Source organism: Rosa chinensis, chromosome 7, assembly GCF_002994745.2.
Source record: "Rosa chinensis cultivar Old Blush chromosome 7, RchiOBHm-V2, whole genome shotgun sequence".
NCBI classification, from domain to species: domain Eukaryota; kingdom Viridiplantae; phylum Streptophyta; class Magnoliopsida; order Rosales; family Rosaceae; genus Rosa; species Rosa chinensis.
In genome coordinates this window covers 27,409,378-27,428,179 of record NC_037094.1, presented here as the reverse complement: position 1 = coordinate 27,428,179, position 18,802 = coordinate 27,409,378, and the positions used below count along the sequence as shown (strand labels likewise).

At 37.1% G+C, this 18,802-nt stretch overlaps 1 protein-coding gene across 1 annotated transcript; it reads right to left on the bottom strand.

Annotated features, from left to right (window-relative positions):
• Window positions 1–6,411: 6,411 nt before the first annotated feature.
• On the bottom strand, window positions 6,412–8,812 carry LOC112177061 (protein RGF1 INDUCIBLE TRANSCRIPTION FACTOR 1). The gene is made up of 4 exons (XM_024315240.2): window positions 8,521–8,812; window positions 7,942–8,139; window positions 7,466–7,681; window positions 6,412–7,141 (listed from the first exon to the last, which is right to left on the bottom strand). The coding sequence occupies exons 1-4, from the start codon at window positions 8,521–8,523 to the stop codon at window positions 6,911–6,913; spliced, it is 648 nt and encodes a 215-aa protein (XP_024171008.1). The 5' UTR covers window positions 8,524–8,812; the 3' UTR covers window positions 6,412–6,910.
• Between the last annotated feature and the right edge of the window lie 9,990 nt (window positions 8,813–18,802).

Below are 18,802 nucleotides of genomic sequence, written 5' to 3'. Positions count from 1 at the left end.
ACTTTTGTTCAAAATTTGATCAGTTAAATGAAAGATATCGTAATGAAGCAATCTTTCAGCCTTCAAAGGCTTATCATTGAAAGTTTGAAACCCATGTACAGGTCCACCGAAACTAACTATTACGTTGGAGAACGAAAATGCATATGGTTCCTCCGACTTGGTACATGCGTAGTTGGTACGTGCTTTCCACAAGTTTCCAGTTTCCATAACCATAAGTGGCATATATATTAGTCGGACCGATTATATATGGACCATGATTGCCATGTGTCTGCTTCAAAAACTGGAAGTTTGCTTTCATTATATGGGCTTAGTAGATCATACACAAGTACGTACAGTTCCACCGAAACTAATTAACTAGCTAGTTGAAGAATGAAAATACATAAATGTGGTTCCTCCAAATGGTGCCGTAAGTGATATGATCTTCGCACACATGTATACTTGAATTAAACAATGGTGACCCCATCTGCAAGCAAGAGCTTTTATGAGTAATGTAGGGTTAAGAATGGCTTGCATCACTCATCTTAACTTCTTTTGACTCCTCCGAAGAGCCACTTAACGTCACAGTGTGTATTGCAGCAACTATGGGCTAGCTAGTTCTTATCCTCTTTGCTTTTCTCGATCGATCTGTTTATTGATTCTAATGGGGTCCCTTGCCTCCATTTCATATATTCTAATGGTTCCTCTCCTTCTTGGCCCATCGATTACCTGCACAGCCATTATCTTTGGTTTCAATCTAGTTAAATCTCCAGCTTCCATTTCTATAGTATTTAGATATTGTGGGTTTTGGTCAAGATAATTCCAGTTACTTTCAGCATGTATTGTATGTTTTATTTATAGTATGCTGTTTGGGATTAGGATTTCAGGTGTAAGTGGCATATTTTACATCTATTGGATTACTTTCCCTATTGAAAACATAGTTATTGTAACCAATAAGATAATCTCAAAACTAATGAAGATATCTTGGAGTTCGATCACCAAAGGTTTTAGGGTTTCTTATTATACTCTTCTAGAACTAGTTCATTGTAGAAAGAAAGAGACCTTGTTATTATTTAGGCAATCATAGATGTACACAATAGCCATAGAAAATGAGGGGATGGGGTGCGGGGCTTCCGAATATATCAGTTGCTTAGCGTTTTCTTAACCTGCACTAAATAACAACTAATTTTGTTCAATATTTATTTATTTATTAACATATTGACATAGAAAACTCGTTTCTAATGCCGCAGACATTTTGACAAATGAGAAAAACTGGTGAGGTTGGTAACCTGATACAAAGATAAACGAATCAAAACTCAGCATTGGGAAGCGAAGGTCAGATAATTAATTGAAGATATTCGCTAGCATGGTACTTCGGGCATGTAGATGGCTTTACTTGCTTGATCTATCATCAGATATTTAAGTTGATAAGCTCATAAGCTAGAGTCGGTAAACTAATGACATCATGGCTTAGGCAACTTGATTATCAATGTAGGACCTAGCTTTACATATAGAACACCAATTTTAGAGAGGGGGTGAGCATCGAAGACTTAAGGCCATAGGCATGGCATGTATCAATAATAGACTACGGAGTAGAGAGTTGAGAATCACATTGAGATCATATGGTTTCATAGGTAATACAATGCGTAAAGTTGGAAACATTAATTATATTTTGGGGTAAAGTTGGAAACATTAATTATATTTTGGGGAAAAAGTGATGGGAGTGATGGGCTCTGCATGAAAAGAAAGAAGGTAATCAACTAATTATAAAGAGAAAGTAGAGATGGTGGAGTGAGTTCCGTATCCACCCCACTCTTTTCTATTAGTCTTTTCTTATGTGCTCCTACATGGCTACCACCACCAGGAAATTAAAGAAGATAAATGGCTAATTTTTAAGCTCATTTCATCTTACCTTTTAGCCTACTTTCTGTTTTGATGAGATCGATCGAAAGCCATTTACCAATCGTCCATTCCTAGCATTTTAATTTATTAATGTCTGGTGTTCAATGTGTTAAGGATGCTAGAAACATCTTTAAAACAAAATGCTATAGAATCACCAATCTCAGCTTTGTCTTCCTTGATTTGTTTAATGTGTATCATACACATTATAGTATTGGTACAAGTTCTGTCCTAAGCTCCTTAAAATAAAGGTTTAGGGATCTAATGTGACCAAATTATGAATTGTTGGAAAATGACCGGATCAATCCCAATTCTTTTTTTTTTCTCCTTTTATTATTCAAATTTTAACAAGAGGAAAAAAGTTCTAATTATATTCAAGGTAATCACCATATTTAATCGGAGACAACTCAATTTATTTTTGAATAAGAAGAAAATATTTGATAATATTGTCTTACTAACAGGGGCGGAGCCAGAATTTTAAGCTTACTGGGGCACACATTATTAAAATCAAAACATAAAAAATTCTAAATGAAATCAAACAATCAATGATCAACTCGCAATAAGATTTGACGTTTGTGAGACTCAAAACCTGAACCTCCTGCAAGGCATAATAAAGCCTTACCACTATATTATGATGGCAGCTTGTGATTTAAGATGACTAAATGTTATTTATATGTAAAAAAGTCTAGTGGGTCCTGTGACCCAATGTGGCTCTGCCACTGCTACTGAACTGAATAATGCTAGGTGAACTATATTTTTGGATATCACCTGCATCCCACCTTATGTGGCAGCTGATGTGGCACAGCGAAGGTTCTAAAAGAATCGAAAAGCTATTACACTGATTGGCCCTATATGCGCCCATCCCATCACAATGATTTGAAAAATTGGGGAACTTACTGTCACCTAAGGTGAGATGCAGGTGGTAACAAAAAAGATAGCTCACCTAGCATTATTCAAACAGAAAAGACTATAGCAAATCGAAGAATTACAAGTTTTCAAGGCCACATTATAATTAAGTGGCAATTTTCAAATAGTTGCACAAAATCGCATTAAAGTGAGGTTTATTCATGCTTACTTTGTAAGTTTTTTGAAATTTTTTGACAAACATTTTACGTATCAATATTAGAAGCGAGATAATTAAGAACAATGAGGTTGCTTTATGGTTTACAAGAAATTAGACAGCAGGAGTTGCCTATCCATGTATGTTGACGAATTTCATTAGAGCAAGTTCACCCGTTGGGTCACCAGATCAGTTTGCAAATCACGAAAGTGACCCAGAAAATGATTTTGGTGACTCAGGTCAGTTTAGAAACTGTGTCTGTGACTCATATGGTGAAAATAACACTAAAAAGCAGTGAATAGTGAGTGATCCGGTAATCCAACGGGTAAACTTGCTCTTAGGAACTAGTGGTACAAGTAATAACAAACTAGCCGACTGGAATCCTATTTCAAGTTATTGAGTTCTGATGGTATCTTTTTCCTTTGACCAAATTACTCGATCATAAGATATTTATGATAAAAACATGATGGTTATGTGGGACAATATTTGAAATAGAAATTTTTGAATTAGGCCTCGTGTTTTATGTGAAGAAAAGCTAGCTAGCAACGCCCATGTGGTTTTAGTGAGTGTCTTGTGTACGGGTGGTCTGGACTCGATCGGGAGCATGTTTGTGGTCTCTCACATACTGAAGCTGGAGAACATGAAGCTATGAGTTTCGTTATGTATATCCTAAATCCAAATTTAAAAAGCCAAGATGTGCAAAAAAGCTTCAGCAATGAGAATCTTTATAAGAACAGTATGGAAAATACTAAAATGTTCTTACCAAGCTTCCACTGTCTTACAGAAAATTAAAAAGGAGATATTTTACACCAGTATTTGCCCTAACAATCTTGAGATGTTCTGTTGTTCAAGTGATGTAAAAAAGACGAGTCAAAAACTAGTAGGTCAACTATCGAACTTTGCGTCAGACACACTTCACAATTTCATCCCTACGTGCTACATAAATATACGATTGGTCAGCTTAATTTGTGATGATTATGTTCATTTTGTTTGCAGATTGATTTGGTCAAATTGGCAAATTTAGTACTGACATATTACAGTAGCAATGGTCTATTATTGAGATAGCTAGTAGCCAAATTCTATGATTAAATACTTGGATTGTTAGTTGTTGGGTTTGTTCGAACTATCTAGATTTAGATTATAGAAGCCCAACAGTTGTTATCTAAATTGGTTTTTGTCACGGGATTTTTTTTTTTTTTTTTGTTATCCAGAGTGTGGTAACAAATTACTTTGGTCACATTAGCGATTTAATAACACACCTACTTTGTCAATATTCGGACCAAGGCCCACAACAGTATCTCAGTGAAGTCAGACTAATTTTCCGTTGCAGGCGCACGAATCTGAATGCCCCATAAACCTGCTGGTCACAAATTTGTGAGAGTTCCATAATAGGTAGCTCGACTAACCTTACCACATCAAGTGGTTTTGTCACTAAAACTTATGTCGACACAATAGCACATAAATTTACAGACAAGATTGCTACACAAAAGCCAAAAAGAATTGAATTATGAGGCACAAATTATTACTTAATTTGTATTATTAATCTTATATATGATCCCCTTTCATAACAAATATAAATACTTTGCCTGTATATTTCTGATTTTTATTGTGTGATTTTACAATATGATGCTCATAATATTCTACTTATTGACATTGAGATTTATGATGTTCCGAAACTTGTACGATGTATTTGTAATAAGATATAATATTTAATTTTTACGGTTTATCAATCATGAAAAAATATAGAAATTTTACGATGTTTATTGATTTCTTTGTATCGTAGCTAAACTATATTCCGAAACATTTACGCCATAATAGTATTTTATCACGTTTTGCTTGCCACAGAATCCTAAAGCAGTAAAGCCATCAAACCCAATAACCCTGTGAAACTTACCACTTCCTTTTCTTCTGTCATCAGCACGATTAGGGTTTCTAGGCCGGGGACCCATTGTCCTTCAACAATTAGGCTTTTGTAGTGTACAGGAATGTTCTACAACCGTGTGCCGACGGCGACACATTTGGAAAGAGAAGCAAACAGCTCCAACTTTCGCCGACACGTGGCGGCGTTTCTTTCACCGAAAATGAGAAACGAGGCACATTGCCCATCCCAAAGCTGCACCAGTAAGGCGACGAGTCATTTCTCTCTGCTCACTGCCCCCTTGCCTCTTCTCCAAAACATGAAATTTCGTACCGGAAAAGCCGGTCACCACCACCTGTCACTTCGTCGACGCTACCACCACTTGGCCATTTTACCTTCTGCGCCGAACATCAGAGAAGCAAGAGTTAGACCGAGGAAAAGAAGGGGTCAAGGGTTTGGGTTGAAGATGTGGTCGGGATTTCATTAGCAAACAAAATTTATTGTTACATATTAAATCGTTACTTGGCTGAGATACTACCTAGATTAGGGCAAGAACTAGCTACGGACAATAACGTGGCTGTTCATGCCAACCTATGCACATTGTTTTAGTCTTAAGGTCATAATGTATTAAATTTTCTTGTTTGGTAATATAGATTAGATGGTTTTGAAAACAATATGCTTCATCTGCAAATGTTTAACATTTCTTATTTGCATTCCTTATTGTGATTCAGATTTTAGATATTTTCCATTTAGTACCCGAAGTTTTAGTAACCACTCATCTGAAGTTGTTACTGTGATTGAGGGAGAGGGAATCGTGCCCATTTGTGCACAAGCAAAACATAAAACAAAACAGTCTGTCTAAAAAGCAAAGCGAAAACCAGATGAATCTTATCTTAAAAGCAGAGCGACATATTCTTATTTAACTCCAAATCTCAAATTAAAAGTTCCACGTATATTGGAATAATCGACCCGATAATTTATTCTATATATTTTTTTTATTGGAAGTTCGATAGTAACGGTCTTGGATCCAACAGTAGTTCCAAAATGCATCCTACAAAAAGAGGCAATTCTCAACCGTACACCCTGATGATATAGATCTAGAAGGAATTAAGAAAACAGAATTATTCACCAAATTTGACTCGAAATTTCTTTTTTTTAATACCAAAGAAATTGACTCAAAAAACTGAACTTATTCACCAAGGCAACCAGTCGCTGTCCATGTGTCCCCACCATCATCGTCCACTAGGGACACATCAAAACCACCATCGCCGTGCCCGCTCATTTGACGGCCGGATTTGAGTGCAGAGATGGTCCCACCAAAAGAGACGTAAACCAATTTGCTAAAGGAACCGCCTTTCCGAATTTCCCACCCATTTAATTATCAAATAAAAACGGAGGGCGGCTGAAGACCTCAGACCTCCTTTATGATACCGAGAATCAGGACCGCCTTACTTTGCCACCACCAATGCCAAACCGACATGTGGCAGACTGTGGTTGACAGTCCCGTCACCCCACCCCACCCCACCCCACCCCACACACCAGCCAAAGCGAACCCACATATTCGAAAAAAGTCACTACCACCACTATAAAAAATAAATAAAAAATTAAACACAGCGTAAAAATACAAATTATAAACTCTATTATTTCATTTTCCATATATAGACATTCCCCCTTGGCCAAGGAGTACATTGACTTTGCCCTAGTTCTGTAAACCTCTCTAGCAAAAGAGAAGAGAAGAAAACCCAATATTTACATTTTTGGACTCAAAACTTATGTATAACCACTCTAAAAACCACCCTAATATTTTTCAGAACACTAGCATCATTATTTTTTTTTTTGTGTTTCCTTCTTGGTCCTGCAGAGCTCCTCCTACTGGCACTTTGTGTCTTATTCTCTATACTTTAACCCAACACTTGCACTTCCCATATTGGCTTCTATGTACACAATACCAGAAAGCTAAGTGGGCACTACTAGTTTAACTTAGCTCCAAACACGGCCTTTTGGCGAAAAGCACAAGTGTTCGGAAGGGCATTGCTGCAACTAACTTTGTATATGCGGGGGCATTAAGGTGATAAACTAGAAATACAAAGCTTATATGGGGGGCTTTAGGGATCCTCTTAGTATTCTATGATTAGTCCTCCCATTGGTGCCCTGTGGGGAATTCCCTTCCTCCTCTTGGCCGTCCGGTAGTTGTTGGAAGTTGGGGGTGGTGTTGATGGCGAGAAGCTCTGAACTTTGTTGTTGGAGAACCTTCCATGGCTGCTACTGCTGCTGTATGAGTCCTCGGAGTCGGAACCCATTAGCCTGGCTCTCATTTTCTTTAGTGGATTCTGGGAAGTACCCACAATCTGAAATTGATGACATTCAAAGATTAGACAACATTCAATGACCCAGAAGAGCCAATATTCACATTGCGAATATGTTTGGTTGTTGGGAAATTGAAGGAAAAATTCAATGCAATGCTATTGGAAAAGTCAAACTCAAAATAAACTAATCAACCAAACGAACGATGACAATTACTATGACTTCATTGGTTTGATTACTTGGTGACAAAAACAATGGGCGCTAAATTATTCTTTTTTCTTCCCACATTGATTTCTCAATGGACATAGGCAACCAAACTGTGGAAAAATTAAGAAAAATGTGAAGAGATAGAGACATTGTTGTAATACCTTGCAACCAAGAGAGCAGAATCTGAACGAATCAAGAAGGCTTCGCTCACAGACTTCACAGGTATTGGTGACTCCTTTCCCGGGCCTAGGCTGAGGCCTCTCATTCAGGAAAACGACTCGAGCACTGTTAATAATGTAGGTCTGGACTCCAGTGATGTCGAGATGCTTCTGAATCTCATTCACTCTAATCACATCATGGTATGAAGACCTCCTTATCTGTCATTCAAAAAAAAAAACTCATCAGAAATTGAGGATAAAGTAATCCAGAACAAAATGAATGCGATTAGATTTCAAAAATTGATTACAAAAGCCAAATGTGTTTTCTTCATCAGAAGAGAAATTCCCTTTTTGTTCAACTTTCCCAAAGATAGTTTGGTAAAGCGGGATTTTCACAGTTACAGAAAAGGAAAAAAGAAAGAATCAGAAGCCAAAAGAGAACAATCATTTAGCAATGGCTTGGAGTTCAAAATCAACACCTGAATAGCACGATGGTCCTTGTGGTAGGCAAGGCAGAGAGAGCAGAGAGGGCCATTCATACAATCCAAGCAGTACATATTGCATTCACTCTTGTGAGAATCGGCATGTAACTTGCAATGAACAAAGAAGCTCTCTTTGAGCAGAGGCTTCAGCCATGGCGGCCACCTGTTGTCTTCCTCATCAGGACCTCCAGCACCCTATTCAAAGTCAAAAACCAACTGAGACTGTCAGAACAGACCGAACCCACAAAGAACATCAATGAAAATCGACATAAAACACAGTCAAAACTCAAAACCAACCACCCATTGTAAAGACTCAAGCTAAAAACAGAGCATTGGAGCCCAAACTTGAATGCAAGAATGCAAAACCAGAAAGCCCACACCAGAAGACAGTGTTCCAAATCATAACAAACAAAACCCACAAAGAAAATGCTACAAGTTTTTTCAAAGAACACAGTCAAATCCCACAGCCCATTGCAAAGAATCAAACCAGAAAACAGAGCATTCCAACCCAAAATCCCAAATGCAAGAAAAACCAAAACCCATAAAACCAAATCAAGAACTAGTGCAGCTTCATACCATGATTCTCCTACTCTTGGGCTTGATTTCTCTGACACCACTGTCCTGGTTCTCGATCGCCAGCTTGAACAAACCGAAAGAAACACTGTTTTGCTCAATGTCGAAACACAACGAAAGCAGTGTAAGAAACAGAGACTCAATGCAAGAAAAGGCAAAGGCTTTGAGCTCTAGAGAAAGAAAAAGAGAGACGAGTTTTTTAGGTTAATAGAGAAGAAGAGAAAAAAAGAGTGGAGGCGGTGTGGGAAGGAATGGGTTCTTGTATAGGAGTGCGTTAGAAAGAGAAGAGAAGAGAGAGAGAGAGAGAGGAGATGGGTCGTTCTTATCTTCACACGAAGTCCACAACCGAAGCTGAGTTTCGAGCCTGGACCGTGAACCGCAGCTGAGTCCGAGCCCGAAGCTGAGGGAGATGCGTTGGGTGCAAGGAACCCACCTGCTTCTTTCCTTTTTATTTCCTTTCGTTTTCTTGCTCCCTTTGGTCTTATCATTTCTCATATTAATTATTCTTTTCTGGCTTAATTATTTCCTTTTCACCATAATATTTAAATCGTTAATTGTCCCTCATTATTAGTGTTGTTGTTTCGGGCAAATATGTCAATTTCATATTCTCTTCTTTTTTTTCCTTTGGGTTTTTGGTATTTTATTGAAGTCTGTGACTATGAACATGACATATATTAAGAAATGACGTATTTTGAGGTCTCTATACTCTCGTGTCCTAATCAGACTTTGTCCCAACTGCTAATCTCACTTATTCTGTTTTCATGAAGTACAAATTGTTAAAAAGTCACAAAATCAGGTGCGGATGTGCACATGCTGCATATTTTGCACTCCTCCCATTGGTCGATTGATCGATCAACTATCATCTTCTATTTGTTTTCTTAACTAAGGAGGAAAAATTATTAATAAACTAAGAATTTGTCTTACGGTACATTCTAAATTTAGTTTAATGCAGTGGTAAATTAGTTCAATATAGAAATATAGTAGTTTTAAACTAATCTACCTATTAATCAAAAAGAGAATTTCTATTGGGACCTCCAAATATGCTCACTTGACCTCATAAAATGAATTATTAAATGACATATATAACATACTATAAAATGACTATCAAGGACAATAATTATACCAGTTCAATAATATTATATTTATTTTATATTGATTATAAAATGACTATCAAGGACAATAATTATACCAATTCAATAATATTATATTTATTTTATATAGATTTTCCAATTCAATAATATTATATTTGTTTTATATAGATTTTCCAATTCAATAATATTATATTGTATTTCTTATTATTTTTCTTATCTATTTTCATTTTTCAATTTCACTACATAGTCATTAAAGCATTCATATATATTTAATAAGAATTAAAAATATGATTAAGATCATGTGACATAAAAATGTATGATATATATGTTGAACGCATATTAGTGAGAGAAAACAAAATAAATCCTCTTATGATTTATGACCTGAATCTAAGTCAATCGATTTGAAAAAAAAAACTAAAAATATTTAAATAATTAATCATGTGGTACAAAAATTACAGAAAAAAATAAACATTAAAAAACAAGTGATTTTTTTTTTGAGAATAAAACAAATGATTTTTTCATTTTTTTTTGCACAGCTAAAATAGAAAAAAAAAATAGTTAATGGCATTTTCTTATTGATTGGACATTAATTTTTAAAATTCAAGTTTGATTAAGAAATGTATATTTAGTTAAGATTTATAGAGTGATCGAATCATTGAAATGATTAAAATTTTTATTTTAAAGATAATAATTTATCTGCAAATTATATGAGTGAGGTTATTTGAGGAAGTTTAGTGAGGTTTAGTGAGTAAATTTAGTATTTGAAAATTTGATAAGAGGTGTAAAAAGCATAGAGGTCAAGTGAGTAAATTTGAAGATTCTAATAGAAAAACTCTATTAATAAACTAAGAGTTTATCTTACGATACATTCTAAATTTAGTTTAATGTAGTGGTAAATTAGTTCAATACTGAAATATAGTAGTTTTAAACTAATCTACCTATTAATCAAAAAAACAAGCATCATTGTTGTTGTTTGCGCTATTTGAGGTAACTCAGAACCAGCCACCGTAGATCCACCCACAAAGAAACAGCTAAACTCTAGAAAGCAGAAAGATCGTCCGACTTCACCTGCCTCAATCCAACGAGACCAAAAATTAGCACCGATGCGGGGGCACTATCGTACGAGATGAGTTGAACGAATGAAGGAAACCAAGGTTGAGCAATTTCCCAAACCCCTAGGAATAAAAAAAAAAAAAAAAAAAAAAAAGACAGCATTCCTAAACCAAATGATCAACTTGTTTTTTTTTTTTTTTTTTGATCTCCGATCGACTTGTTGATTAGCTAATACAAGAAATTGGGAGTATATTTACTCTTTACACATATGTCTATAGTACTCCATTTCACTTTTTTGTTTTGTTTTTATTTCGTAAGAGATTTAAAACTCAGTTAAAAAAGAAGGAAAAAAAACACAATGGAAGAGACATTAAACCAAAACTTCATATAGTGACATTATTATCCAACTGCCCTAAAACTTCATACAATGAAGCTCTTTGCCTGGTCTTATATTTGTTCTTTACAAATTTAGTTTATTTATCATAAACACATATAAATGTAGTAAATTCTTTGAGTTGGTCGTCGAGTATTGAGATCATTTCCGGTCATGTGCTTTCGTGAGGGTTTTAGCACGCTTCTTATAGTTATTTTTCTCCATGGTCTTTTTACTATATGAGCTTCTTCAGATGTAATCTGGCCCTATTGGGGTGATGTCTAGAATTTGGCTTTATGGAATTAAATGGTGGATGTCTGTCTCTGGGAGCCGTGGTGGTGGTGGTTTCAATCATGGGATCTCGAATGGGGTTTTGTCTGGTGGTTTTTAGGGCAAGGTTGTAGGCGTGGTTGGTTTTAATGGCTCTGGTTTTGGAGATATATAATATCTTTTCATAAATTTTATTCATGATCTATACTCTCGAATATAATGCTTATGAAGGTGCTGGTGGTGGTGTTCTTTTTCGTTCTCACTCTTGTTCGATGAGATCGATGGTATGACTGTCTTGGCTCGACGATTTTAGCAGGACAAGGTTTGGAAGGTGTGGGTATGGAGACTTTGTTTAACAAGCAACCTAGACAAGATGTTTCGATGATGAATTTGGCCTACTAATCTTTTTTTTTTTTGTTAGTTAGAGCTACGCAAAATTTTCAAATCTTGAGTATTGTCGATTTAAGGTAAATCCATTTTGAACCAGTTGCATTGAAGAACGGGTAACTTTACTCAGGTGAGACGTCATGTGTTTATTCTCAATATATTATCGTCTTCCTATTAAAAATAAATAAATAAATGTAGCAAATACATATCGTTGAAGTCTTTTTATTATAATGTAATTGTTTTTTAGAGAAGTGTCACACTAGCTCCACAATAAAATTAGACAACTAATGGAGTGGCGCACTCTTTAGTTTAGACGACGTTAGACACGAATTTCAACCATTCATTGTTTACATATGCTCAAAATTCTATCATGACCCTTAAAATAAAAAAAATAAAATATATATATATATACACACACACACACAGAGTTACACACACATACATATATAAGTAGGGAAAATTTCACAAATGGTCACTCAACTATTACACTGTCAATCACTTAAGTCACCCAAAAAGTATTTTTTATAATTTTTTTTAATGAAAAAAAATTAACAAAGTGACTTAAGTGATTGACAGTGTAATAATTGAGTGACCAAAGTGATATATTTAAAACTTCAGTGACCAAAGTGTCAAATGAGTCATAGTTGAGTGACAATTTGTGGAATTCTCCATATAAAGTATGTTACCCAACTTTAGGGACGAAGTTCCAATTTTGCAAGGAAAATTGTCATGTCTACTCTCCACTCTTAATGGAGGCCACAGATTAGGGGTGAGACAAGTTTTATCAAGGTTGACCTAATCATGTAGGTTTGGTTTCGGTTGGCCAGCCTTATTGAAAGCTATATCTCCTTCTTTTTTTTTGAAAGCTATATCTCCTTTTATTATAGGAGAAAATGTCATCAATCAACTTATTAATCCATTTGACAAAAAAAAAAACTTATTAATCTTTTTCTGTTCACAAGAAACGAAAGGAGACGAAATTATTTTCCCTCTATTATTTTTTTCTTTTTGTCAATTTGTTTTTGATCGGATTGTCAAATTAAGTTAATAGAAAATAATCTTGAAGAGCAATAATATAAGCTCTGACAAAGAACATGTATTTGATTGAGGATAAAGGATTAAAGATGCATGGTCCAAGACTCCAAGTTGGCATCATCCCAGCTCAATATCATTTTTCATCACTGACGTCAATAATTTGAGCTTCTCCAATTTTTTTTTTTTTTTTATGACAGAAATAACAAACAACATTGAAAAAACAAAACCTCTACAAACAGAGCTTCTCCAATTAGTTTAGAGGTTGGATGCAAGTGAAAGAAAATTTTCAGGAAAATGAGAAACTATTGTTGATTTCGAATTTGTTTTTTCAAGTTAATCAGAAGTCGTAGTATGCAACCAAGGATGAAGAAAAAATGGTTACTCATTAAAGCTTGACCATGTTTTGTATGTACTCTTCTTAGTTGGACCAAAACTTTCTGATCTACAAACTTTCTCTAGAATGACTAGAGGATTTTTTCAACTACGAGACTCGTTCACTTTATTTTGGATTAACGAACAATTAAAATTGTTTAAATTAAATCACTCTTAAAAGATCATCACTGCAAAAGCTCATTTAAATCAGAAATTATTTAGTTTTTCAACAGCATCAAACATGATTATGAATCACAAGATGAATTGTCAATTATTTGATGGATGACCAGAACTTTTCAATTTGATTGATTTTCATCAAATGGTGAACTAGTAGGATACTTCCCTCTTCATTTATTTCTTTTGTATTAGCTCCAAATTATACTCATTGTATTTAACTTCTATAAAATTGTCATTCATTCTCATAAAAAAAAAAAAAAATTTAAAAATTAATATTTTTCTTAAATGTGACACACCATTAAGCGAAAAAGAAATGCTTGCACATGCCCGATCGGCCGATCCAAGAGCTTAGGAAACTCATCTCAAGTAACATAAATAGTTAAATCAACCTCTATAAATTTTTTAAGTGTATCTTTTACAGGGGGACGGGTGTGCTCTTCTAATAACTATTCCCTTCATTTTTCAAGAAGTTGATATATTTTTGGAGATCGACTTGTGTGATTTGCACTCACTTAATTCTTTATTTTTAAATAATAGAAAAATAAAAATAAAAGAAAAAAATAATACTTTAAAAAAATTGCTTAACCCTTTGTCTGTCAAAAGAGAGTTCACCCATTGGCGGCGGCGACGTACTTGCGATCAGGAAGAAAGGACCAGCCCTTCTCTATGGTCCAAACCTTGGTGGTTCTGGCGGGCTTCTCCGTCGGAGCTCTCTGCTTTTAGGCTTTAGCCTACCTTTTCCCCTTGTTGAGACAGTCGAAGTTGGTGGCAAGTGGGTGATCTGATTGGTGATGGTGGCGGCGTGGATACGCTGGGTATTGATGTTGTGGGTGATATGGGCTTCCACCGGATCTTATCTGGTGTAGCTGTGTGCTGGAGATTGTGGAAGCCAAGAGCAATTGACTACGCCCTCTGGCTTACAGAGGCAAAGTATGATGCCCGAGTACTGGATCGAGCTTCCGGTGTTGGAGGCGGCACTGGGAGTGCGGCTAAAGGCCTGTCGCTGGTGGCGGCAGCAGCCACAGTTGGATTTGGGCCTTTACCACTGGGGGCCTACTAGGATTTCCCAATTCTGGGCTTTGAAGATGTGGGCTTGGTTTGTTTGGGCCCATATAGCATTATTAGGTTTTCAATTTTTAATTTATTTATGGGCTTTCATTCTTCTTTACAAAAGGATGATGGGCCTACTTTTTTCTTGCATTGAGTGGGAGAGATCGCAAAGAAAAGAGAGTCCTCATCATCAATTTAATCTTCTTCGGGGCTCTACTTTTCTTTGTTTTTGGCTTAATCCTAAAAGGTGGGTGTGCTGGGAAATTACTAGTTTGTTTGCTCTTTTATTAGGGTGGCTTTGTAGTAGTTTCTACGAAACGGTTCTTTATGTTGACCCCATAAAGATTGATCGTTTTTGTACTGCTTACTGAATTACATAATGAGATTACCTCTTTTACTCAAAAAAAAAAAAATATTAGCTTATGTAAATCATGTTTTGTTGAGAAAACCATTATTGGAAACGTCCACGGACACATGGAGCAATCACTTCCATCAAATTATTTTTGGGCTAATAGTCCAACATATATAATAACTTGGACGGTAATTTGGATAGCCACCGAGACACATAATTAGTGTAGAAATATAATGCATCTTCACAAAATTGATCATTGCTTGCTATTTTTGGGTGCAAGATGCAAATTGATATCTTAGTGTGTCTTTTAACGCTTGTGGCTTCGAGAAGAAATAACAATCAAAATATGGAAACACGTTTTGCACATCTTTCACACCCTTCTTTTTCATTTCCTCAAAAGCTTGACCAAATTAAGCCAAAAAAAAAATAAAAAATGCTCAAGCGTGTTAATTAACTTCTGCTAAATGTGGGAGTTGATGAAGACTTGTGTACGTAATTTATTTAGTGCAAAAATAAGAGAACATTGCTAATTGAAAGTACCTATAGATAGCTAGCGGCTTTTGCCTTTTATTTAAAATTGATTTTCAAAAGGATCCGTATGTACATTGAATTTGTGCTTGTAAACCTTTGCCCAACATCTTTAACAAAAATGCTTTTTCTAGAGTCAGATAAAACAGTTCCTTTTATGTATACTATCACATCATTTATTATATTTTTCAGTAATTATAGACTAATTTGATATAATGGTAGTCCAACTTTTTATAATAGTAGACCCACTCCATATAAACAATGAACTAATCGCAACTGTGCGGAGGTGACTCCAAATGTGATCTATCATTGTATATAGCTAGTTCATTACGGCCTAAAAAGAAAGTCCAATGATACTGATGCATCAAGTAAATCTAAACTTAGTTCAATATAGAGGTAAATTAGTCTGATACATAAGTAGAGTAGTCTATTGAATATCAATGCATGAAACTAGTTTACCTCTGAATTGAATTAATCTGCTTGTTGTAATACTGTACTAATTCGCTAATACATTATAGATTTTCCATAAAGAAGCATCACCTTATTAGAAAAGACTAAAAATATGTTGACCAAATAATTAGGGTTTGTTCAAGGAAAACCTAATTTGTGTTTAGCCCAAACTCTAGGTTACTTAACCTAGTGGTAATAGGATTTAATTAGAAGGATCTAGAATCCTAATCAATGTAGAATTATTTTCCTTGTATGATTGAGATTCTATGCACTGTAATCCTCTATATAAAGAGGCCCCTATTATCGATGAGAATACACAGCAAATTCCTCTCAAATTCAGTTTCTCTAAAACACGTTATCAGCACGAAACTCTAACCCTGAAAACCTAATTTCGTAGCCCTCAAATTCCAACATCCACCGCCCCACATATTGAAGCCCTAGCCTCAAGGAACCCAGAACCGGCGGCGGAACCACCGGAACAAGCCGGAAAGCCCCTGAACCGGCCGTCGGAAAAATCGGACCAGCCCCTACCCCCTGCAGGCACCTGCCGAGGTCCCTGCCGAGATCTGCCGAGTGCTGCCGAGCCTCTGTCGACAGCCCTGCAAGCATCTGCCGAGAGCCCTGCACGCTTCCTGCCGAGAGCTGCCGACATCTGCCGAGAAGCCCAGCGCGCACCCGCCGAGACGTGTGCCTGCCCCTGCCGATAGCCCCGCACACACCTGCCGAACATCTGTCGACAGATCCCCTGCACGCCATCGACAGCTGCCGACAGCCCCTGCCTAGCACCTGCAGGAGCCGCGCAGCAGCTCCGCACAAGCCCTGCAAGGCTCTGCCACCTCCGCCTGCAGCCACCACCAGCTAAGCTCCGGCCACCGGCGACCACCGTCCGACCACCACTTTTCCGGCGACCTCCGGCAAAGTTTTCCAGCCATCTACAGTAACTTTTTCCGGTCAAAATTTCCGGCCAATTTTCAAGGATGAGTAACCTGAACAAATTGGACTTTGCTCCATTGGGAACAACTGGCTCTGGATATCACAGGTGGGTTTGTGATATCCGCCAGCATCTCAAGGCTATAGGAATCTTGGATATGATTCTCAAGCCTAGCCAGGACGTGATAACTATTGATCAAGCTCAAGCTTTGGAAGCAAATAGAGCATCCTTAGAGGCAAATAAGGCGAAAGCCATCATCCTAATGACTCGTCATATGGATGATTCGCTCCAGTACGAGTATATGAATGAAGAAGACCCCAGAAGGCTGTGGGTCTCACTCGAAGAAAGATTTGGCAACGTCCTTGACTCCTTGCTTCCTGACCTAGAAGTGAGATGGTATAGCCTCCACTTCTGTGATTTCAAGTCAGTTCTTGACTATAACTCGAAAGCACTTTGCATTAAATCCTTAATGGAATTCTGTGGTAAAGAGATCACAAATGCGATGTTGATTGAGAAGACTCTCTCTACCTTCCCCGTCTCTGCATTGATGGTTGCTAAGAACTATCGAATAGATGTAAATGCAAGACGGATCACAAGGTTTCATGATCTCATTGGAGCTATGAATGTTGCTGAAAAGCATGACAATATCCTTGTGAAGAACTATAATTCGAGATCCGTGGAAACAGAGCATATTCTGGAATCCAATTATAGTCGCACCTCTAAGAGAGGGCGCCAAGAGCGAAACCCTAATCTTAGGTATACTTCTGGACATTCTGATCCATATAATCGCTCTACTTGGGAAGGTAACCGCCAAAATAGGCGAACACAGAACTGAAGAGGTAGACGTGGAAAGGGAGGGGGAGGCAACGCCTCTGGCCATGTTGGTGGCGCCACCAACACTAAGAGCCATCTAAATGACGCTTTCAAAGCGCCTCAATCAATGGAGTTCGAGCAAAGAGATGTATGTTCTCGATGTGGAGTGTCTGAACATTGGGCACACATTTGTAGAGCTCGTGAAGAACTTGCCACCGCCTACAAAGCATATTGTGAAGCAAGAGAAGCTCACTATGTGGAACAAGAAGATCAAGAAGATGATCTAGGGTGAAGGGTTGAAGACTACAAATCTGGCTGGGATCAATAGATCGCCAATTCTGTTTAAGTTTTTATTTTTTCAAGAGATGTAATAGGCAATTGCCATATACTTTGTAGTAAATGCCAATGGTTTAGTCTTTCTTCAAAGTAGGCTCACCCAAAGTAAGTGTGATGTCTAGGAAGGTTCTGAGATTAGTGGTACTTAAGTGAGCCTTACTCCACCAACATCTCTCTACTCACCTGGTCACATTTATTTTGGAATTACAGAAAGAAGTTAGAAGACTACCATTGTTTTACATTTGGATTAGATTCTCCTAATGGTTAAGAGGCAATGATGTACTCTGTTGGCTTATGAATAAAATTTCGAGTTCTTTTTCATTATGACTCCATGTTGATTCATGAGCATGTTACTTTGTGACCACGATGGCTGGGCCATTAGTATTAATTCAAGGACATGGAATAGCCCAAGTTCCCCTTGCCAAATGGCACCTTGATTATTGTCGCAAAAGCTCTCTACGCTCATAGGGAAAATCACACCTATGAATAGCCAATGAATTCCATGCGAAAACGCATGTAGAGAACGGAAATGAGTTCCTTTGCAATACCTCTAATGATTGCGAACAAAGGCGCATCTTAGAGAAGTTTATGTGTCGCTCTAGTGGACTTTATGTCACTATTCGAGCTATTAAATCCAATAAAGTTATGAGAGAAGATCTTTTGGACTTAGACACATATTGGCTTTGTCACGACAGGATATGTCATCCTAGTCATGATATGATGATCCGTCCATTAAAGACTTCACACGGACATCCATTCTTCAGAGTGAGAAGAAGCAAGAATCAAAAATTGATTCCTAGGCTTAGTAAGACCGCAACAATTGCAGCATCTGGTGCTGCAGCCGTCTTGGGGCGCCATAGAGACGCCTAAGTCCTATGTGACAACGCCATAAATGGCGCTACCCATGGTCAAGATGCCATGGATGCCACTTTCCATGGTTCCAACGCCATGATGGGTGATGTAGTCACACATTTTGCTTCTAAGAGCGCTACGGATGCTTTGGCCCAACCAAAACCCTCATTGGTTGCTTCTATGGCCTCTTGCTCGTTTTACAAAGCCTGTTCCTT